The sequence below is a fragment of the Ceratotherium simum genome, chromosome 1, assembly GCF_057802395.1.
Source record: "Ceratotherium simum simum isolate JZ-2026a chromosome 1, ASM5780239v1, whole genome shotgun sequence".
In the NCBI taxonomy this organism is placed as follows: domain Eukaryota; kingdom Metazoa; phylum Chordata; class Mammalia; order Perissodactyla; family Rhinocerotidae; genus Ceratotherium; species Ceratotherium simum.
The window spans coordinates 32,300,719-32,323,191 of record NC_141900.1 but is presented as its reverse complement, the minus strand read 5'-3'; the positions used below and the strand labels follow the sequence as shown (position 1 = coordinate 32,323,191).

At 46.0% G+C, this 22,473-nt stretch overlaps 1 protein-coding gene across 1 annotated transcript; it reads left to right on the top strand.

The window, feature by feature from the left end:
• Window positions 1-1,041: 1,041 nt before the first annotated feature.
• Window positions 1,042-22,386, top strand: TMEM243 (transmembrane protein 243). The gene is made up of 5 exons (XM_004431302.3): window positions 1,042-1,237; window positions 1,897-2,194; window positions 18,525-18,575; window positions 20,373-20,477; window positions 21,770-22,386. The coding sequence occupies exons 2-5, from the start codon at window positions 2,117-2,119 to the stop codon at window positions 21,890-21,892; spliced, it is 357 nt and encodes a 118-aa protein (XP_004431359.1). The 5' UTR covers window positions 1,042-1,237; window positions 1,897-2,116; the 3' UTR covers window positions 21,893-22,386.
• Window positions 22,387-22,473: the final 87 nt, after the last annotated feature.

The window sequence follows — 22,473 nt, the reverse complement described above, 5'->3', positions numbered from 1 at the left end:
TGTATGACCCTATCTAGCAGTTGCCTGGTACATAGCAGGTTCTCAAATGCTGAATGAATGTGGCTGAACGTGAGTGAATACAGTTACTTGTTGGGCCAGTCAAGCTTCTAATAGAACTGGGTGCAGGACTTTGTAACATTCCTGTTATAACAAAGAGAAGATCATTTATAAAATATATGACTGGTAGATCAGATACGTACTGAACCTGATTCTACTCAGTGTTGCAAATTCCAAAGCCATAGCTATGTGATTCTTAGTTCATCCCTTTTCCTAAACTGTTGAGGGACGGCCTGGAAGCACTGCTCGGATTTGAAGTGTTAAAACGCTACAACGTTCCAACACCAGCTTTCCCTGCACACAAACGTTGTCAGAGCTCTCTTCAGTCTAGGCGCTATAGTGTCCAGGGAATCGAGCGTGGCTGCGTTTGTTTCGTAATACTTATAAATGACCCCAAACGCAGAGTGACGCTATGTTGCCTATGAGGCCTGTCCACCTCCAGTTCTCTATGCTCTAAAACCCGGAGAAGAGGTTGACACGTGAAACGTTCTCCGTGGCTGCAAACATGCTTAGTCAGCACCATCACTAGCAGGATGAGTGGACAAGTCAAGAAGTACCTAGCACGTATTATCTCCCGACTGCTTCTGTAAACGACATGGGCTTCTCATCACAGAGTAAACCTAGACAAACATACAAACAACTTTAAAGCAAACTTATCAATGACCCCCGTGCCGTTCTAGTTGTGCAAAGACTGGAGTGGTTAAAGCAGGCTGGTTGTTTTTAAGATGTTTTCAGCCAAGCGCAAAGCTATCCTTAGAAATGTTCTTTGCCCACGTGGATCGCGCAGACACTAATAACGAAGGGGCTGAGAAACACGCAGCCGGGGAGATTGGCCGGCCCACGGGGAATATACTGGCACCTCTAGACATAAAGCTCTGCAGCCAATGCGGCGCCTTGGCACGCGGGATTGGCGGCCTCGGCCGTGACGTGGCCTGGGCGGGCGGAGTCGGTTTGCGACAGTGGCCGCGGGTCCGGCCTGGGGAGCCAAGAGGCGACCGGCAGCACGGCGCCCGGCCCACGAGCCCGCTCTCCGCCCGCCCGGAAGGTTTTTTTCTTCCCCACGCGTCTCGCCCGCGCCCCGGAGCCTCGGCACCGAATCCCGGCGGGGGTGTGGACCCGGGACCCGCGGTCCCCCGCGCGGCCAGGACTTCCCAGCTTGCGGGCGACCGGGGACGCGGAGGTTTGGCCTGCGGGCGCGGGGCGGGCGCGCGGCGTTTCCTGGGAGGGTGGCCAATCTGCAGGGCCGAGGCGGGGTTCTCTCTTCACGTGGCTCTGCCCAGGCCCTGCTCCAGCCGCGGCTCCTGCAGAGAGAGCGAGGAGAGCTGCGGAAAGCACGCGGGCCCGCGGGTAGATGCAACAAATGAGAGGGCATCCGAGTTGCTTGGCGCCGCCGCGGCTGCGACCTGAACCCGCAGGCTGCTGGAGGGGTCCGCGGAGCGCTCGGCTCTGCTCGGGCAACTTCATTTCTCCCGCCGCTCGGGAATTCGGGGTGGGGGGAGATGGAGAGTGCAGAGGGCTTGGAGAGCGGCTCGTAATGAATTCTTCCATGAAAACTTTTTTCCCCCCATGAAGCTATACATGCTCACCGCAGCAAATTTGGAAAGCATGGGAAATCACTGTGTAAAGAAATGGGGGTGGAGGTGGGGGTGGGAATCCTGTGTAGTCCCGGGGGCGAGGGGAAGCCGATCTGCTCCGCGAGCTGCAGCGCCGGGCGAACCGTGCGCCGCGAGCCCGGCCGGGCTGAGCGCCGAGATTTGGGGAAGTGGGAAGTGCCCAGGCGGGGGCGTCCCGCGGCGAGTCGGCCACGCCGCGTTGGTTTCCTTTCACTTCCTGCGGCAGCTGCTCAAGATGAGGAGGAGAGCCCGGCTGGGGCGGAGCGGCCGCGTCCTGCGGCTCTGAGCGCCCACCCACCGCGGCCGCCGGGACTTCCCGGACCCACCTGGGGCGTCGGCTATGAGTGCGCGGTGACGAGGCGACCTTGGGAGTCGTGGACCTGAGACTTCGGCAGGTGATGCTGGCTCGGTTTTGAGTGGCTTGGGGAGACTGAAGAAACCCCAAAATGGAGGACTTTTCTACTAGGACCTACGGCACCAGTGGCCTGGACAACAGACCTTTGTTCGGAGAGACGTCGGCCAAGGTGAGTGCGGACCGGAACCCCAGGCCTGGGTGTGTGTCTGTGTGTCTGCCTGCCTGCCGTCCTGCCCTCCTGCCCAGAGTCCCGGCTGGGTCCCTCTGCCACCCCTGAAGGCACTTGTAGGAAGAAAGATTTGGTTCATCAACCCCGCTTCCTTCTCAAGTTTGCCCTGCCACTCGTCTCTTTCTTTGGCACAAGGTGGAAAAGTTCAAAAAGTTCTGTGCTGTTGGGGGCCCTTCAGGGGAGTGCGGAAGCCGCTCTCGGGAGGAGGGGTGGCTGTGATGTTTGCACATCCAGCTGGAGTGCTGACCTTCAAGAGGCTTCAGATGTGCGCCCAAGGCTTTCCCTGGAGCCGCAGAGAGGTGCTTCTGATCTCTGTTTATCTAGAGCCGTTAAGGGTTACTGCTGAGGCAGTTGAGCAAAGAGGAGGCAAAGGAGTGAAATGAGGGTTTCTTTGATGGCTCTCCATTCCAGAAAGAGATCAAAGGGTCTCTGGACCCAAACAAACTGTGGTACATTATTGTAGGCTTTTAAAAAGTATACTGCCTTCTCACAAGCTTAATCATGTGATGTCCTGGGCCAGTAATTGGAGAGAGCTCTTTTCCTATTCTCAGCATTAACTTTCTGAGTCGTTTTGGCAAGATTAGCCTGTTTTTTTTTCCGCCTAGAAAGCGGCATTGGTGATCTTTGACCCCTGACAAGGTGCTTTCAGCCTCCCAAAAAGTAGGGCACAGACTGAGTCCAGAGCTTCTTGGGTTTCTCAGCTTTGGCAGGGACCTCTAGCAGAAAGCATAGGGAACTTGCACACCTTGCCCTCTGGGGCAGATCCTTGAATTTGGCAGCTGCCAGCCTGCTACAAGACAATTACTTTATTTTTTAAATTCCATGTGGATTTTGCTTTCTCTTCTCGAAGTGTCTTAATAAGAAAATGTTTTCAGCTTGATCTCTAGGAAGATGCACCTTATTTATCTTGTGGTTTTGCACAATCTCAACCCACAGTGCTCTTGGTTTGAGAAGCATGGCTCTAGTCCAGTAGACGGTTCTATTTCTGCTAATGTTATTTAGCATTATGTGTTAGGCCCTGGGCATCCAAGGAACCCAGTTAGGTGGGGGAAATATGGAAACAAATGTGCTGCGGTCATTGTGTGCCATCTGTGCTGTGACAGGGGCGGAGAGAAGGCTTGTTGGGGTACAGAGGAGAAACTGGTTGCCTTTATTTGGGCAGCTTGGGGAAACTTTAGAGGGTGGCTTCTCCATTCAGAGTCTCTGGTAGCCTTGGGCTTTCAGATATGAATACCCCTAAATTGGGGTTTGACTAGAAGAGGATTTGGGGCCTGGAGAATGGAGGCAGCTCACTGCTTGAAGGGGTTGGACGCAAGGCATCTGGCTGCCAGCTGTCCTGGAAGCTGGAGGTTTAGTATCTCCCCCACGTGCCTGGCACACAGATTGGGGTTCTGGGTGATGCAGACTTCTGACCTCCTTCAACCCTGAGTACTGAGGTAGGTGACTTGGTAATGGACTTGTTGATTCATATAGACGCTTAGAAATATTGATGTTTTCTGACTTGCTTGGGCCTAAATAGTAAATGGCTGTAAGTTTCCTATTGCCTATGATCCATTTGAAACTCATCCAAGAACTTGACTATTCCAAATGTGTCTGTGTTTATTGCATACTTAACTAGACCAGAAAATATAGTCCTGGCATTAGTTAGGCAACTTTAGGCATTGTAACAGTAGATTCAGCTACTCAGAGAAAAAATTAAGAATAATGTGTAATTCCGGATCTCTCAAACTTGCTCCCTTTAGCTCCCTCTGTGAGGCTGACAGAATGATTGGATGTAGAGAAATTTAGAGAAAGGAGAGAGACCTCTGGTCGGAGGATGGGAGAAAACATCATGTTTCTTATAAATTGAGATCCCAGATCTGAAGATGGGGGGTCATCCATTGTTATTGACAGCAAATGATTCTATTCGAGGGCCTGAAGTGGGCAAGGCACAGGAATGGGGCCTCAATAATGAAGGGATAGGACACATTACAGTGGAGCCATTCTCACAGAGGACAGTCACTACCAGAGCAGGGTGCATTCCTGGGGACCCTGGGAAACCCGTCACTGGCCCCTGTGTGCAGGTGTTCCCAGCTTGCTCTTTTTAGATGCCAGGAAATGACACCTCAGCCACTTCACAGTGGAAACTTAATATTAATGAACTACCACTTCTGAGGAGAAAATCCAGAAAGGGGAAACCCACTTCTTGCCATAGTCTGACAGGTCTTCTGAGCTTTTAACAATCTTATTTGCCTTATAACAACTGACCATATATAGCCTCTCAATTTTGAATCTAGAAAGGACCAGAGCTTTAGGTCCAATCTTTAACTTTAAGTCAAAGACGACTGAAGCCCACAGAGCAGAGAAACGTCTAGAGGGAAGCTGTGTTTCCTCAGCACCAGGCAGCGTGCTAGGCATTCAGTTTTCCTTGTTCGATCAGCCAGTTCCTTTGTAAGATGGACGTTGTTATTCCTCTTTTACAGCTGAGGAAGCTGAACCACAAAGCAGGCTGCTTGTTCAGTCACAACTAGTTCTCTTCTGATGACATTTCACCAACTCCTTTTTGTGAGTTGACTAGGAGAGTAAAATAGTAGATTATGCAGTTGGTGCACACACTTCTACAAGCACTGTGAATATCCACGTGCTGCTGCCCTTTCACAGGAAATGGGTGACCTGGTGTGCCCAAAGTCCTGGAGTGAGTGAAAGACACTGGACTCGACAATAGAACAGTGAATACATAACCCAGCGGGCCTTGAGCAGCACGCTCGTGGGCACTCCTTGAACCAGCTTCTGTCTTCACCTGTGCCGCTGGCACATACTGATTTCAGTTACCAAACTCCAAATTTATTGTCTTTACCTGATGTTTAGGACTCTAACTTTACAGGTAGAGCCATGGAGTGAGAGGCAAAGTAAAACAGTCTTCTAGTGTTATGTAAACATCTAAGGGATAATAGACAAAAAAGGAAGATTTTTTTTTTTTTTTTTTTTTTGCTGAGGAAGATTGGCCCTGAGCTAACATCTGTGCAGATCTTCCTCTGTTTTTTTGTATGTGGGTCGCTGGCACAGCATGGTTTGATGAGTGGTATAGGTCCCTGCCCAGGATCCGAACCCAGGAACCCCTGGCCGCGGAAGTGGAGCACGTGAACTTAACCACTGTGCCACGGGGCCGGCCACAGTTGTTCATTTTTTGTAAGAAATGTATCCCTTATTCCTTGATACCTTTGGAATTACGTATTGCTAGGTGGCCTGTATTATGAAGCCTGGTCAGAATGTCCAGATGCTTTTCTCATCGTTTTTATCCATTCCCAAGTTCTGGGACGTAGAACCTATCTTTCAGGCGAAAAACAAACGCTGCACAAATTCCACGATAGTACAATATATCTGTGCTATAGCTTGGCATTTTCTAGAGTGCTATCCAATAGAAATATAATGTGAGCCACGTATATGATTTTAAATGTCCTAGTAGCCGTGTTAAAAAAGTATAAATGGGCCTGCCTTGTGGCGTAGCGGTTAAGCGTGCACACTCCTCTGCGGCGGCCCAGAGTTCACAGGTTCAGATCCCGGGCGTGCACCGATGCACCACTTGTCAAGCCATGCTGTGGTGGCATCCCATATAAAGTGGAGGAAGATGGGCACAGGTGTTAGCCTAGGGCCAGTCTTCCTCAGCTAAAAGAGAAAGATTGGTGACAGATGTTAGCTTAGGGCTAATCTTCCTCCCACAGACACACACACACACACACACACACACACACACACACAGTATAAACAGATGAAATTAATTTTAATAATATATTTTATTTAATTCCATGCATCCAAAATACTGTCATTTCAATGTATAATCAAAATACCATCATTTCAATATATAATCAATATAAAAAGTGGAGATTATTTACAATATTTTTTTGTACTAAGCCTTTGAAATCCAGTATGTATTTTTCACGTACAGCCCATCTCAGTTTGGACTTCCCAACCTTTCAGGTCCTCAGGAACCACGCGTAGCTAGTACTACCATATCGGACAGCGCGGGTCTAAAGCAAGCGAATTATTAGTTATGGTGGCTCCGTAGTCATGTTCGTGAAACATTTTTCTTCACTGTGGGACTTCTCAGAACCTTTAATTTGCTAGTTTTCATTGTGACTCTAGTTGCAGAGGCTGGGTAAGTAGTACTTCCTGTGCTGTTGGGGTGGTGCAGCCTTTTAGCACTGGCACAAGGCCTTACTCAGTTCTTACCTCCCCCCAACCAGGAGCATGCATGAGAAGAGTTTCTACAGAACACCCTCTGGGAAATGTTGCTCTAGGAATCCCCATCCCCTGCTCCGCCCTTCCTTCCCCTAGTGTGCACTAAAACCAGGAGATTTGCCAGCTGACTGCCAAATCATTGGAAATCTATTTCATCCTGTGGATTGGTGAACCTAGGAGGGGAAGGAGAGGATGGTTCTCTCTGGGGAAGAAAGCAAACCCATATCCCAGAGCTGGTGCAAACATGAAAAGGAGGAACCCTACACTTCGGTGGAACATAGTGTCTACCGGTTGCTAGACCAGCCGATTCTATTGCTTGTCACTGACCACAAAATAGGTGATTCATCCTCTAAGAAGGGTGAAGCTGTAGAAATAGTTTGGGGTGATGGATGCCACGACTTTTTCTTTCCTACTATAATAAGTTTTCTTTCCCCCTTCCCAGACCAGAGGACTGGGGATGTCTGGGGGTTGGGTTCAGGCATTTGTGTATTTAGAAATCTCCTCAGAGGATGCTGGTACATGGGGAGGGTGACATCCCCTGGTCTCACCCATGGTCTGTGGAAGCCCAGTCCAGGCCGGCACCTCTCCAGGGACCCTTTTCCTTTAGCTGCCTCCCTGCTCTTGGTAAATGTTCTTTCTGTAGTGCCCTCTCCAAATATCCGAATCCTGCTCAGTCTAATTCTCTGCTTTAGAACCTTCCTTTCCGCCCAGCCTACCTCGCTCCTATGAGCGTGGTGGTCAGAGATGCCCCCTGGTGCTTACTCCTTGTGCTGTGATGCATTCGTGTAGATCTTGGTTCCTGACCGGAGTATAAGCTTGCCTCATTTCTCCAGCTTTTCTAGCACTAGGCACAATGCCTTGCCTAGTTCTTGATTTTGTGTATATTAAGTTTTAAGTGGAGTGAGAATTTAGCATCACCAAAAAGTAACCTGCAGAGCCGTCTTGAACTGACAGTGGAAGGCGGGGCCAGTGTTCAGAAACCCGGAGTGCTTGGACACCAAAGCAGAAAGCGGCGCTTCAGGCTCTCGTGCAGTTAAAGTCATCACTCTCTCCCCTCCTTGCTGCGCTTCAGCAAAGAGGCCGGTGGTAAATGGATAATACGATATTGTATAAAAAACTGAAACTGAGGCCTAGTTTCTTGGAAAGAAGCCCCTCTGTAGGCATGGTTTTTGCAGGTCTGGGTCTACTGAATTGAGTCATTCTTTTTCCTTAGGGTCAGTCCATAGGTCATGTATAGGTATAGTGACCATATTTTCTGAGCTGCCATAGCGACATGTGGGTTGACAGACCCGAGTGTCCCTGTGGAAGTGATGGAATGCATTTGAAATTGAGGCTGCCCTAGAGATTGGGGCCAGGGTATGGGGCCCACTCCCACTCATCTCTGAGGAGCCCCGTCTCTCATTGGTAAGACGCCCCATTAGATGTGGTAGAAATGGTACTAATACCATATTAGCAGCCATTTAGCAACGCTCTGCTAAATGTCGCTCTGTTCTGGGGCTTTATGTGCATTATCTCTGAATCCTTACAGCAACCCCTCACATTCGACCATTGTACAAATATGGAAACTTAGGCTTAAAAGTTGTGACTTGCCCCAGGTCACGGGCAGGCAGATGGCAGGAGAATAAGTCTCAGTCAGGTCTCGCAGGCTCCTCACCTCGCAGTCCTTGCACTGTGCCTCCTGCCCCGAAGGTCAGAGCACATACAAATCGGGCACCTCCTGTGGGTACCAACTCTAGGGATCATTTTGCCCCTTAAACATGTGGAGTAGGTTTGTTTTTTATTTTTGTTGTGATCTCATTTCCCTAAGTGGTGCGTTAATGAAAATAATATATTTCAAGTGCGTATATCTGTGAGAAGGAGAATCCAGTACGATGGGTATACACACAAATTCACAACTGAAAGGTGCTTCAAATGTGAGTTGGTGAAATAAGGGAAACATTTAAAAATGTCTCTTCTCTCTCTAGCTAGAAAAGAGGGAGAAGTTGGTGTTTAGCTCCACACGTAGCAGTGGAGGACATGGTGCGTTTGAGAGGTCAGAGTGTGCGAGTTGTGAAGTGCTGTGTGCCCGCTTTCTCGTAAATCCTTTCTCACACATCCTCTGCTCCTGGCACCGTTCAAAGTCCGTGTTTCTGTGGGAAACGTCAGCACAGTAGCACCTGTGATCAGAGTTCACTCTTCCCTAGAGTTAGCCAGTGAGGCAAGGTGTCCCCTCGGTTTCCACCCTGTGGATGCTGTCCGCAGGGTTGCCTCTGGCGACAGTGTGAGGGCAAGCTCCTGCTTAGGCAGAGCCGTGCAGCCCTGGGGGATGGGAGTTAAATCCACTAAACGCTAAACCCGCCGGCAAGGCCTGAGTTTTCTTGGTTCAGCTGGCCCAAACCTTCTCCCACATTTCATGTCCTCTCAGTATGTTCATGCCTAGAGGGCTGCCCCTTATTCTGCCTCGGCCGTTTCCAGAGCTTTCCTGACAAGTTTTCCACTGTGATTTAGAGGAAGAAAAGGAAAATCATTTTTGAGAATTGGCCTTTTACTTATAGTAGTGGAACTCTTTAAGTTTGATTGAGAAACATAAAACTTTGGAGGCAGAATTGTAGGGTGTGGCTCAAGGGTCTGAATCATTCAGTCCAGCGTAACAATGGTAGGAAGTGGTGCCCTTTGGATGTATAATACATGCCGAATGGGTTCCTTTCCTCTCTCTCCCTCACAAGAGAAGATAATCTCTGTCCTCAATGACCTGAAGATCTTGGGGGCTGGGGAGGGTACGTCCTGAATTTAAAATGGGATTGAGCCTTTCAATAAAAGGCTGAGCACAGTGCCAGGGAGCGTAGAGGAAGGGAATACTTCCCCTGGGGGCACCAGGTCAGAGGGCTTTTGAGTGTTGGACCTAGAAACAGGAGTAAGATTTTTGACAGGAGGAGGTGACCGGGAATCCCAAGCAGGAGGTCCAGCTTGTGTCAAAGGGGTGGGAGCAGGAAAGTACAGGAAATGGTGAGGGAACTGTGAGCATGGACTCTAGAACTTGGGAGGAATGGTCAGAGGAAAGGCCTCGAATGCTGTGCTAAGGAGTAGGATTTTCTTCTGGAGGCTGTAGGTATGTGCATGTGTGTATTCTTTTATTCAGTTATTAATCATGTGCATACTACATCCCAGGAAATGTGCTGTGTACTGGATTGTATATCTTTTCTCATGGAGCATATATGTACTGCAGGGAAGATAGAAAAGCATTAACTAAATCCATGTTCTTCCTTCTCCTTTCCTTATTAAGCTCCAGTCATCCTGGGCTCCTTTTTGTTCATCCATTTCCCACGCTCACTCCTACCTCAGGGCCTTTGCACTTGCTGCACTGGTGTGTCTGCAATATCCTTCTCCCAGATCCTTGCATATCTCATTCCTTTTTCTTATAAAGGCCCCTGCTCAAATGTCACATCCTCAGAGACTATTGCCTGACCTCCTTTTTAAAAATAGCCTCTGATCCCCACTCTGGTCGCTCTTCATTTATCCAGTTTTATTTTCTTCCTAACACTTAGCATGCAAAAAGAGTAGAGAATGAATACTTAGCATCAAAGTGGGAAGCAGGTTGGATGGAAGGCTCTTCTGGTGTTGGAGGCATTGAGATTTTTGGGCCAGAGGTGGACTTCATGAGGGAGATTCAACATAGAGCTGAGGATGGAGATAATTAATCGAGCCAGGGAAGAGGTGCAGGATTGGCAGAAAACCAGGTTCCCTTCCTTCCCGTCCTCTTCTGGCTGGAAGGAATGGAAATAGGGGAGGAGTTTTCCTCTTTGTGTTGGCATCTGTTTTTGTAAGGATGTCTGCTGAGGCGCAGGCTTCAAGAGTGGGACTGGGAACCTGAGTGGAGGTGGAGCTTCCGATCACTTTCTGGAGAGAGACAGGGACAGTCGACCCCAAATAAAAGGCCATGGAAATACAGTGAAAGCCTAGCTGAAAACACAGATTTGTAGTAAACTCAGTTAGTTTGTTCTTTCTGCTAATATTTGAGCATCTGATATGTGCTGGGCACTGTGGTTGGCAGAGGGAGGTGACAAGTGCCACCATCCATCGATATGGTGGCAGCTTTGTACAATCAGGAGAAGGTTATCTCCATTCTGGGTAGTGGTGGCTCCCACAGCCATGTGGCTTGGCTTTGTCTGAATTAGAAAAAGGTGCTCCTGCCCCTGGGTGGATGCAGGCCCGTGCCAGGGTGCACAGCGTGGAGAGTGCAGCACTGGGCTGGATTTCAGCCAGGCAGCCATGCGCAGGCCCATAATCTGAGAGTGAGCAAGGAAGATGTGGCCCTTGGCCTCCCACACCCTACGGTGTAGAGGAGGAGACAGGTGAGTAAACTGGCAGGTAGAGTTAGGACAGTTTGAAGGCTTCCTAGCAAGGCTTAGCACCGGAGCGGAGAAGTGGTTGAGGGTGTAGGGGTGACTTGGGACTGGGTTTTCACAGCATCAATAGCAGATGAGCACATGCACCAGGGGGTCTCCCGTACGTTGCTAAACTGCCGATTCCACGGTCAGAGACTGGTCTGGAGCCCTCAGGTTGGGCTTGGTGTAACACATTGGGAATGCTCTAGTCAGTGGATGGCGGTGAGGACCAGATTCACGGGCAGTAGAGGAAAGGGATGGGGGAAGAGGGATTTGGCAAAGCAGGTGCTGAGATAATTGAGGTAACTGAGAAGAGGAGGGGAGGAAGTGGGCGTGAGACTGCCATACATTTTAAAAGTAGAGGATGTCTTAGTCCGTTCGGGCTGCTACAACAAAAGACCACAGCCTGGGTGACTTATAAACAACAAACATTTCTTTCTCACAGTTCTGGAGGCTGGAAGTCCGAGATAGGATGCCGGCCTGGTTGGGTGAGGACCCTCTTCCAGGTTGCAGACTTCTGCTTGTGTCCTCCCATGGCGGAAGGGGGCTAGGGAGCTCTCTGGAGCCTCTTTTGTAAGGGCGCTAATCCCATTCGTGAGGGCTCCACCATCCTGACCTAAGCACCTTCCAAAGGCCCCACCTCCTAATACTGTCACATTGGGCATTTGGATTTCAACATATGAATTTTGGGGGGACACAAACATTCAGACCACAACAGAGGATGTTATTGGCATTGCTGTCTCAGTCTGGCCTGGGGAATGCCCTACCCCTCCCATTCCTTCCCACCTAGTGAACCTGGGGTGAGTACGTGGGTGACACGGGCTCTGGTGGGGAGAACGTTCAGAGACAGAGGCAGCAAGAGAAGTCCAGGGCATGGGAGAACTCTCTGCGTAGTCCAGGAAGCAGTTTGCTCACGTGGAACAGGTTTCAGGGGGTGGGATGGCTGACAGAGGACTAGCAGGGGTGGGGTGTGAAGACTGACCTGAGAGCCCTTAGGGAGGGATGTGGGCGTATGGGGCTACCTGCAGTGTTGTCTGAGAAGGACTTGTATGGAGTCAGAGAGCAAGTTAGAAGTAACACTGAAAATGGAATTCTCAATCTTACCCCAACCTCTGCTCCCACCTTCTCCCTCTAGAGTGTGGAAGGAAACGTTCGTGGTGGTGTCCATCCAGGGTTTTCTTTTCTGCGTGGAGCTTTCTCTGTCTTGCTTTGCTTCTCCCTGGTAGTGCCCAGCAGCACTGCTGAAGGACGAATTCCTCAGCAGGAGTTGCTGTCATGCCTCTGAAACCAGTGCTTGGTCCTGCTCTAGCAGAAAATGAGTAACTGGGCTTATACTCAGGCTGGGGAAACCTGGACCCCGGAGATGCCCAGGGTTTACTATTGATATTTCCATGGACTCAATGGAGCCTGGCTTGGGAGACACTGTTAGGGTGTTGGGCCTTCGTGTCTGGCAAAAACATGACCTCTTGGGCTGCAGGACCATAGCCTCTGTTGTGCTGTTGCGTGTCCATCCTGGAGCAGCAAGTCCACGTGCCGTTCTGACCCTAGGCTGAGACTCTGACGGAAAGCTGAGATTCTGACCAGCCGGGCCCCAGTTGAGTGATGAGAGTAGCCTCTCTTGGTGAGAGGTGCTCTAAGGAAAATGCTGTTGGCCACTTCTGTTTATGATTCTCTCATTTAACCCTCATTCATAGAGTGCCAACAGTGTGCCAGGCTCTGGGGAAGGGAAACAGGTAGGCTTTCTGCCCCACCATTAATTAGCTGCCAGTCCTAATGGAGGAGACAGGCAATGCATTTTATCTGATGCGATAGGGTGAAGTCTGGGAGCCCTGAGACAGGACATCTCACATCCTGAGAGACACCAACGATGGTGTCCAGAAGAGGCTTACAGTGGAGCTGATATTGGAGCTGAGCTCTGAAGGATGAGTAGTCAAATTGAGAGTGTGACATGTCAGCCATCCCACTGCCCACCCCACACCTCACTCTTTTGGGAACGTTGTGCCTTCAGTTTTTCTTATGGATCAGTGCAAGGAATGACCATGTATGAGATAGCTGCATTTTCTGTGTCCCTGTATTTGCCTAGACCCATGCAACAAACTCTTCTTAGACCCAAAGTTTGCCTCTTCTAATGATCCAGCATGCTTAGTTTTATTGGAACTTTTAAACCCCGTTGTACTTCCCACTTGGCTGCCAGGAGTCTTAGTACTAGCGTTTGAACTTAGAAAAGTTTTCTTTAATCAAATTTTTTCCCTTTTTTTTTTTTTTTTTTTTTTTTGCTGAGGAAGATTTGCCCTGAGCTAACATCTGTGCCAGTCTTCCTCTATTTTGTGTGTGGGTTGCTACCACAGCATGGCTGATGAGTGGTGTGTGTAGGTCCACACCTGGGATCCAAACCTGTGAACCCTGGGCCTCTGAAGTGGAGTGTGCCAAACTTAACCACTAGGCCACTGGGCTGGCCCCTCAAATTTTTTCTTGTAACTCCTTTTACTCCTTCTTTGCGTTCCTCAAACTCCTTTAGAAATTTTGCCTTGCTCTTTTTATTGTTGCTTAAATGGGTTAGGATTTTACTGTCATAGCACGAGCCCTTAGATCCATTTGGAGGTAGGCAAAACATAGATTACTATGAAAATGGAAGGTCGAGCACAATTTTACTTGTTAGCATTCCGAACTGTGTAGAACCAGGGTGTTTCCAGGTTGCTGAGGACAAGTGCCAGCTTTTGGTTGGTTGGGATTTACTGCCGATTTCCTCCGAGAGCCATCATTAAACACCTGAGCATTTGAAATGAGTTTGGGGTTCTCTGTCTTGTATTAAGATGCTGGCTAATGACGGAGGGGGCTCAAGACTGGGGACGACTCTGCTTTTTGATTGCTGGGGAGTAGGCCTTTTATTCTGGCCCAAGTGCAGTCTGAAGCTGATGACCCAGAACTGTACGTTGTTAAAACAGGAAGGGACCAGATATCATTTAGCCTAATCCTTTGATTTGATAGACCCAGGTGGGTTAAGGGTCTACTATTTTATTTATTTATTTATTTATTTTTTTTTTTGGTGAGGAAGATCAGCCCTGAGCTAACATCCATGCTAATCTTCCTCTTTTTGCTGAGGAAGACTGGCTCTCAGCTAACATCTATTGCCAATCCTCCTCCTTCCCCCCCCCCCCAAAGCCCCAGTAGATAGTTGTCTGTCATAGCTGCACATCCTTCCACTTGCTGTACGTGGGACGCGGCCTCAGCATGGCCGGAGAAGCGGTGCGTCCGTGCGATCCCGGGATCCGAACCCGGGCCGCCAGCAGCGGAGCGCACGCACTTAACCGCCAAGCCACGGGGCCGGCCCCAAAGGGATCCTTTTAAAGTCACACAGCTAGCCAGTGGCAGAACTGAGATGAGAACCTTGGTCTCTTAACTCGAGTTTCAAGGTCCATGTGTATTAGTCTAAGGATTCTTAGACCTTTGAACTGCTCGTCAGGCTTGCATTTTGCAAAGAGCACCAGAAGGAGACTTCTGCCATCACCTGGCTGTGTGACCTTGGGCAAATCAGTCTCATTGAACCTAGTTACCCATCGGTAAATGGAGATAAATGACATGTATTTCTTCACAGGGTTCTACCATCCCAGGGGCAAACTATTTGCATGTATGTCTATCTTTTTCTCTTTCTCCTTTTCAAAGGAAGATGAAGACGAGACTCCTTTGTGCTCAGGCTGATCCCAGCCCCTTTCCTCTCAGTTTGCTCACCTATTAGCTCTCTCCAGTTGCCTGGTTTCTTTTCTGTGACAGCGGTGCTTTTGTCCTCCCTGGGGTCTTTGCGAAGTTCCTTCTCCATGAACCGCCTTTTCCTTCCTTGTTCATCTGCTAGTCCTCTTGCAGGTTTGGCTTTTTCTGCTGCTGTCTCCCTGACTGCCCCAGGCACCTCGTTTCCTTTCTCGTTAGTGCCCTCATGAGCTCTGGATAGTGAACTTCTGGAGGCTAGAGATGGTTTTATTCATTGTTGTATTTGCATCTGGAATACAGTAGATAATTTTTTTCCAGTTTTATTGATATATAATTGAGATAATGTTTAAATGAATAAATAACTTATGAGGTAACATATATAGAATCCCTCTCAGAACTATACTACATATGTATATATATGTGTATTTTTATGTTCATGTGCTCATGTATGTGTGTGTGTGTGTATATATATATATATATATATATATATATATATATAATGAGTTAAGACAGTCTCTCAGCCTGTGGCTATTTGTCTTTGAGAAGGCTATCCTAATTTCCTATCCTAGTCTCTCTGCAGGTGAGGATCAAGGCTGATTCTGATCCTGTCAAGCTTCCTTGGGGAGTGAAAATAAAAACAATACAAAGTTTAAAGCTCTGGGAGGGGAGGACAGTTTTGGTAGATGGAAATAGGGTAATAATAGAACCGGGGAGGAGACAGAGTTAGTTTCTGTGAGAAATTAAATAATTGAATTAATAGAGACTAGCTATAGAAGTGGAAATAGAACCTAAGTTTCAGTTCATTCCATAAACAGCAAAGTTTAAATGCAGTATTCTCTTTTCTTTATGCACTCCATTTCTGATTTGGAGCATATTAATTTTAAAACTGCCCTTTGAAATGCTAAGTTAACTGGTTGTTTAATTATTCTCTATTATTCTTTTATCTTTGGAGACTGGGAGCTGGGGGGGCAGCTGAAGCCCTGAAAAATAGCCTCGGGGCCCAGGGAAAGGTCTTTACCCTGTGATGTGAACTTACCAGTATTCAGAATGGTTTAGTTTAGACTCTAAACTTGAGAGCAGTGCTTCTCAAATTGAAATGTGCACACAGATCCCCTGAGGATCTTGTTAAAATGCAGAGTCTGATTCAGAGGTCCTGGGGCAAGGTTCTGTATTTCTCACATGCTCCCGGGTGAGGCTGATACTGCTGGGCCTTTGCATAGACAGAGTTGAGAAGAAAGAGCCTGGAAGTGGGAGGTCTTCCAAAGCTAAGTCTGCTGTTTGTTTGGCCTGAATTCATGGTTACTTTGATAGCAGAAGCCCTGAAGCCAAGGCCTTGGCTTGGAGAAAGAAAACCCTGTGAGAACCACTTCTGCATATCCCAAATAGTTCATCCTACTTTGGGAGTCCCAGAGAGACTGCACCGTAACAGGAGAATAACTGATATTCATGAAGATGACTTGGAAGTCCGTAGTGAACTGTCTAGAAGGCAAGCAGGGAAGTATTCATTAAAGTTTCAGTATATGTCCATGAATGATTAAAACTAGTTAGGCTTACATGGATAAGTTCAACAATCTGAAAAGATTATTTATGAGGAAATCTTTATTCCTGAAAGATAAACTTTTCTGTAGTACTTTGCTAATAGGCTTTTTGAGGTGCCGTCTGCCACTTGATATCTTTGTGTAGACCAGAACATTTCTAGGTTGCTCTTTCAGTGAAGAGCTCTGTTGGCATTGAATCCTGTTTTCATCACTTACTGGATTGAGACCTTGAGCAAGTTCTCAATTTCCCTGATTTTGCCACCTGTAAAATAGTCACAATGCCAGTTCATCTTAGGGTTTTTTTAGAAGAGAAGATGTGCACAAGCTCTTGGCATAGTTACTGTCCCTTCACCATTATTATTGTTCCCCTGCTTTGATCCTGGTTGGGAACTTGCTGTGCTGTTTTTTTTGTGTGTGTGAGGAAGATCAGCCCTGATCTAAGATCCATGCCAATCCTCCTCTTTCTGCTGAGGAAGACTGGCCCTGAGCTAACATCCGTGCCGATCTTCCTCCACTTTATGTGGGACGCCGCCACAGCATGGCCTGACAAGCGGTGTGTTGGTGCGCGCCCGGGATCCGAACCCGGGCTGCCAGCAGCGGAGCGCACGCACTTAACCGCTACGCACCGGGCCGGCCCCATGCTGTGCTGTTTGGACATTAGTGATTCTTCTTGGCTGTCTCACACCTGAACCTCTTCACAGGCTTCTTTCTATTGATAAGAGCTGTTGTGAGCTGTGCAGGCCTTTGTGGACTCTTGCAAATCGCTGGAGCTCACACATTTATGAGATGGGAGCAGATATTCTTGACTTCTGACAAGAGACCAGAAGAGTTTAGTTGAACCTTTTTCACAAGTCAAAAACAATGGGGCTCCTGTTAATAGATTGTTTATGTACACATTTTATGTTAAACACATGCACGTTTGTCTAGTGTGGGACTAAGTTAATAGTCATCAGTGATTTGCCCTGGGTCTCTTCCCTAACAAATGGTCATAATTTCAGACTCCTGTGTGCTGTGCAGGCTTCTCGAGCTGAGCTGGTGATAAGATCTGTTCTGAGTCCTCCTAGTTTAGCAAGGGTGTGGCTGGAGTTCAGTTTCCTTTGTCCTATATAACTTTCTGAATTGCAGTGGCCTTGGTCTGGAGAGTGTGGTTTGTCCTTAGTTAGATCAGGCACACATTCACTCTTCCCTCCAAGCTTTGCCTGCCTGCCTCTAAACTTATTTGGATTCTTATCTTTAAATGCAGAAACTTAGAAATGAGTTGCTCTGTACTTGTTCCTCTGCCCTTCCCATCCCTGAGCTTTTATTGGCTGCTTGCATATCATAGCCTGCTGTTCTCTGCTCAGATGTTACCGAAACAATCTTTAAGGCTACTGATCCCTTACTTAGCTTTGCCTTCACAGAAATAAGACGACTTGATCTTCTCATTGGCCTTAAGTTTTCCTAATCAGCTGTTAAACTCTTTTATTCTGTAAGCTCTGTAAATAACTTCTATTAACCTAATATTATATATATAGTATATATATTAGTAATATATGTATTACTAATAATATTATAATAGTATATATATAAAATATTACCTTTTTTTAGTCCCTGTAACTGAAACTGTATCTAACCAGTGATACTGGTTTAGTATTTACTGATTTAGTAAATCTTGTTTCAAAGTTGCTTCTAACGCGCCATATGACTTGAGGCAAATAATTTAACCACACTTACTGGGTGTAAATTTACTTCAACCTATAAAATTAGGATTGATTAAATCAGAAGTTTTTCAAACCCTTCCGTAGAGTTGGTTGAGGTGGGCATGGGAATGACAAGCAAGTTCAATGGCTGGGACCCCAGGCTACTCGTTCAAATGATTCTTCTTTTGTTTATTTATTGAACTTTCGCTATTAAATAAGTTTGAAAACCACCGACTAGATGGTCTGAGGTTGCCTCCAGCCTTGGCATTGTGTGATCCCGTCTAGCCGTCACATCTACTTTTAGATTACATTAGACAAGGCCACCTAAACTGTATCACAAATAGGTCCCAACTCATGATGGCACTCACATCTCCGGTTCCAGATACTTTTCACCCAGTCTCTGGGCTGGCCATCACAGGGCTCCTGGCCCTTTGCTTCTGCTCATACTGTTGCCAGCAGCACACGGGTTATTTGGATGCCTCTCTTCCCCATTCAGTCCTTCCCAGCCCTCAAGACTCCGGTGTAAAAAATGTCCTGTCCCTTCAAGAAACCTTCTCCACTTAGTTGTCCCTGTCTTCCCAAAGTACCTTTTCCCCACCGGTGGCTCAGTACACTTGGCCTTGTCAGGCAGTTGTATATATGTGTAAAGCTCAGAGAGGGGCAGGATCTTGGTTTTTTCCTTCTAAATCACCCCAGTGCCTAGCAGTTACCTTTCTGAAAGTGCCATGGATCCACGATATGGCTCAAACACTCATTTCTCTTTCAGGATCGAATCATCAATTTAGTTGTTGGCAGCTTAACATCCTTATTGATTCTAGTAAGTATCTTTCTTTTGTGTCTCACCCAGGCTCTTAGCCTGAAAACTTTAATATTGTGGTTCAATTAACTCTTAAAAAAAATACATAAAAGGGGCCAGTACATGAGCACGTGAAGTATTCCAGTCATAGTTAAATTAAAACTTTCAATTTTATTACCACTTAAACAGAATTACAGTTGGTGACTGGAGTAGCTAAATTGATTTCCACCCTCGCCTCCCAGTTTAATATGTGTAATAGCACACGTTAAATAACTTGGTTTTCTGAGTTTGCCATGTTTGTCTGCCCAGTAAATTTATGACACTTGAGTGGCTACCAACAACTCCCTTCTGTACATAACCCACAACTCCTCATTTTTGCTGATACCTTGTTTATTTTGTTCCTAAAGCACATTCATTATCCTTTGGTTTAAAAAGATTATCTGGTCAGCATATAGTAATTTTTCATCCTGTATAATGCTTAGTGCTATCATAATAAAATAAAAACAAAGCTATACTTTCCATAGTCTGAGAGTGACATTTCTGTGGCACATTTTCATGAAATTTTAGAGAATTTTAGTGAAGTTTGTTTCCATGACTTCTTAATAAAAAAAAAAAAAAAAATGGGTATAATGCTCTATCCACAGTTGAAATAGAACTATAGGGTATTAGAAACCTTTCAGTATTTTTCATGTTAAGCAAAAACAGTTTTGGTTATATTTTTTGTTGGAGTATTCAAAATAACAAAAGGTTAAAACTTTCCCCAGTATAATCATTAATCCTGGGAATGAGGTTTAAATGCTTTCTAATATTTTTTTTTTAATTTTTTCCCCCCCAAAGCCCCAGTAGAGAGTTGTATGTCATAGTTGCACATTCTTCTAGTTGCTGTATGTGGGACACGGCCTCAGCATGGCCAGAGAAGCCGTGCCTCGGTGCGCACCCGGGATCCGAACCCAGGCCGCCAGCAGCGGAGCACGTGCACTCAACCGCTAAGCCATGGGGCCGGCCATATTTTTTTATTTTTTTTGTGAGGAAGATCAGCCCTGAGCTAACATCCATGCTAATCCTCCTCTTTTTTTGCTGAGGAAGACCGGCTCTGAGCTAATGTCTATTGCCAATCCTCCTTCTTTGTTTTTCCCCCAAAGCCCCAGTAGATAGTTGTATGTCATAGTTGCACATCCTTCTAGTTGCTGTACGTGGGATGCGGCCTCAGAGTGGCTGGAGAAGCGGTGCGTCTGGGATCTGAACCCGGGCCGCCAGTAGCGGAGCGTGCGCACTTAACCGCTAAGCCATGGGGCCGGCCCCTCTAATCTTTGTTAAAGAGGTTATTTTGAGGTTAGCTAGTTTTACTGCTCTATGTTTTTTTTTTTTTTTAAAGATTTTATTTATTTATTTTTTCCCCCCAAAGCCCCAGTAGATAGTTGTGTGTCATAGCTGCACATCCTTCTAGTTGCTGTATGTGGGACGCGGCCTCAGCATGGCCGGAGAAGCAGCGCGTCGGTGCACGCCCGGGATCCGAACCCGGGTCGCCAGCAGCGGAGCGCGCTCACTTAACCACCAAGCCACGGGGCCGGCCCCTACTGCTCTATGTTTTTGTCTCCTTTCATAAAGGAGAAAAAGGTTAGGAGGAGGAAGTACTAAAAGAAATAACACAATCGAACATATTTACAAATATTTTATTTAACATTAACATTCCAGAAGGCAAACCTGGTAGATTTCATTTTACAGTGTGAAGCATTTTATAATATTAAATTGCCTAGACTCCAGTCTAACCAAGTCTTGGAATACTGCTAAGGCCTGACGTAATTTCTCTTCATGCAGGTAACGCTGATCAGTGCTTTTGTTTTCCCTCAACTACCTCCAAAACCACTGAATATATTTTTTGCTGTCTGCATCTCTTTGATTAGTATTACCGCCTGCATACTTGTGAGTACCATTTAGAATTTAAATTGAGTATCCTTGAGGGCTGAAGAAGGCTGCAGTGCCTAGGACAGATTCCCAGTCCAGGTCTATATGAAAGGGTATCTCTAATTACACTTTCCTCCCCCAAAAGATGTCAGAATTCTCAACATTAATTAATGCAGGCTTTTTTTTAAATCTGAGTTTCCATCTTTTCTCCTAAATCCCCAAGTTGTACCCCTAAAGGGAAATTCTGTTCTCTTGAGAGGTAAAAAAATGGAAGAATAAAAACAGTTAAAAGACTTAGGTAACCAAAGATTTGATGTAATTTATTTTATTCATCTTCCTTCAAGGACTACACACAGGGCCCAGCAGGCTTTGGGAAATGCCATTACTGCTCTTAAGGGAAGAGATACAGAACTCTGGATTTATAGCTAATAATTACAAAATTAATCTCTGTGCTTATCTCCCCAAATGAAAGTAATTAACACCAAAATCTCCTGCGAAACCTAAAGCTGCAGTTGTATCCTTGTCACAAGAATGTTCCATTTTACTACAAAGAAGCTTTTTTTTTAGGTAAAGAAACAAAGACGGTGGTAGATCTTCAGTTAGGTATTTGCCAAGTGTTCAGTCATTCAATAGTTGGCTGTTGTTTCATTTCCCTTGAGAGGCAGCGTCCAAACAGTAAAGCCTTAAATACAATTGTTTTGACTCACATACGGCTTAAATCATAATAGTAATGTACTTATTGGAGTTAAAACTAATCCAGGGGACACCTCCAAGCTTCTGACCTGAGGGAAGAACTGGCCCATCCCACTTGGGGAGCCTTTGAAATAAAGCTACCAGAGATGCTCTCCTCCCACTCCCAACCTAAAGCTAGAAGTGACTAACAGTGATCTAGTTTAAACCAGAGAATATGAATTTAAAAGTTGTCCTCCCTTCCAGTACCTAAAAGAGTTGCACCTTTTACTCAAATATATTTAAAATATATCTGGAAGGTATATATTCTTGGATGGCTTGCCAAATGATTGGTGGACTCTATTGGTTTGAACATATAACACAGTTAACTGAGAAAGCAGGAATAAATATGATCTTGGATGTAGAAACTTAGTTGGTACCACTTAAATTATAAAGAGTAAGAATTAAATTCTGGCTCTGTTAGTCTTAGGAATGTAGATTATATTAATATAAAGACTCTCATTTAGGGGAAAAAGTATATACAGATGAAATTAGTCACAGTGGAAAAAGAATTAGTTGTATTTTTAATACTCAGCCCAGTGGCTATTACTTAAACTTTTATTTAATTCTTCTTCTTTTAGATCTACTGGTATCGACAAGGAGACTTAGAACCGAAATTTAGAAATCTAATTTACTATATTTTATTTTCTATCATCATGTTATGTATATGTGCGAACCTGTACTTCCATGACGTGGGAAAGTGAGGCTGCCAAGGAGAAATACTTAGCAGGTCTCTTCAGAGCTATATCTTAGGACTGCGAAGAAGAGCTGGCTAAGGTATGCTGAAGAATCGCCTGCAGACGTCTGATCCATGATTTTCATGTTAATTGTAAATCTAAATTCCCTCTTACAGGGGAGACATATCGTAGATCACTTTGCTTTTTCTTTAAGGAGCTGATGTTGCACTTAAACATTCCAACCCTTAAAGCTCAAACAGCACAAGTAATTTCCACTTTTGAAATTAAAATTTTTTATAATGTAATTGTATGGCGAAAGGCTATGTAACAAACAATCTTGTATTTTAAGACAAATATTCTTTTATTTCTGTTAAACTGAATATACAGTTATTGTTCCCTAGGCAACCAACTTTTGCTTACAACTACAATTTAATTTCACGTTAACAAAACACAGATGGTGAAAAGACAACTTTGATTGTGAAGATCTAATTACAATAATAAATAAAATAATTTATACAAGGTTTTCTTTTTTGTGACTTTTCTTTAGGGATCATATTCATTAAAGCCCTATAAGCTAGTTTTGGCTTAACTTTCTATATTATAGGAAT

Coding starts and splice junctions, on each gene's coding strand:
- TMEM243 (XM_004431302.3), top strand. CDS start 2,117: ATGGAGGACTTTTCTACTAGGACCTACGGCACCAGTGGCCTGGACAAC. Junction 18,576..20,372: donor TAACATCCTTATTGATTCTA/GTAAGTATCTTT, acceptor CTCTTCATGCAG/GTAACGCTGATCAGTGCTTT. Junction 20,478..21,769: donor GTATTACCGCCTGCATACTT/GTGAGTACCATT, acceptor TTCTTCTTTTAG/ATCTACTGGTATCGACAAGG.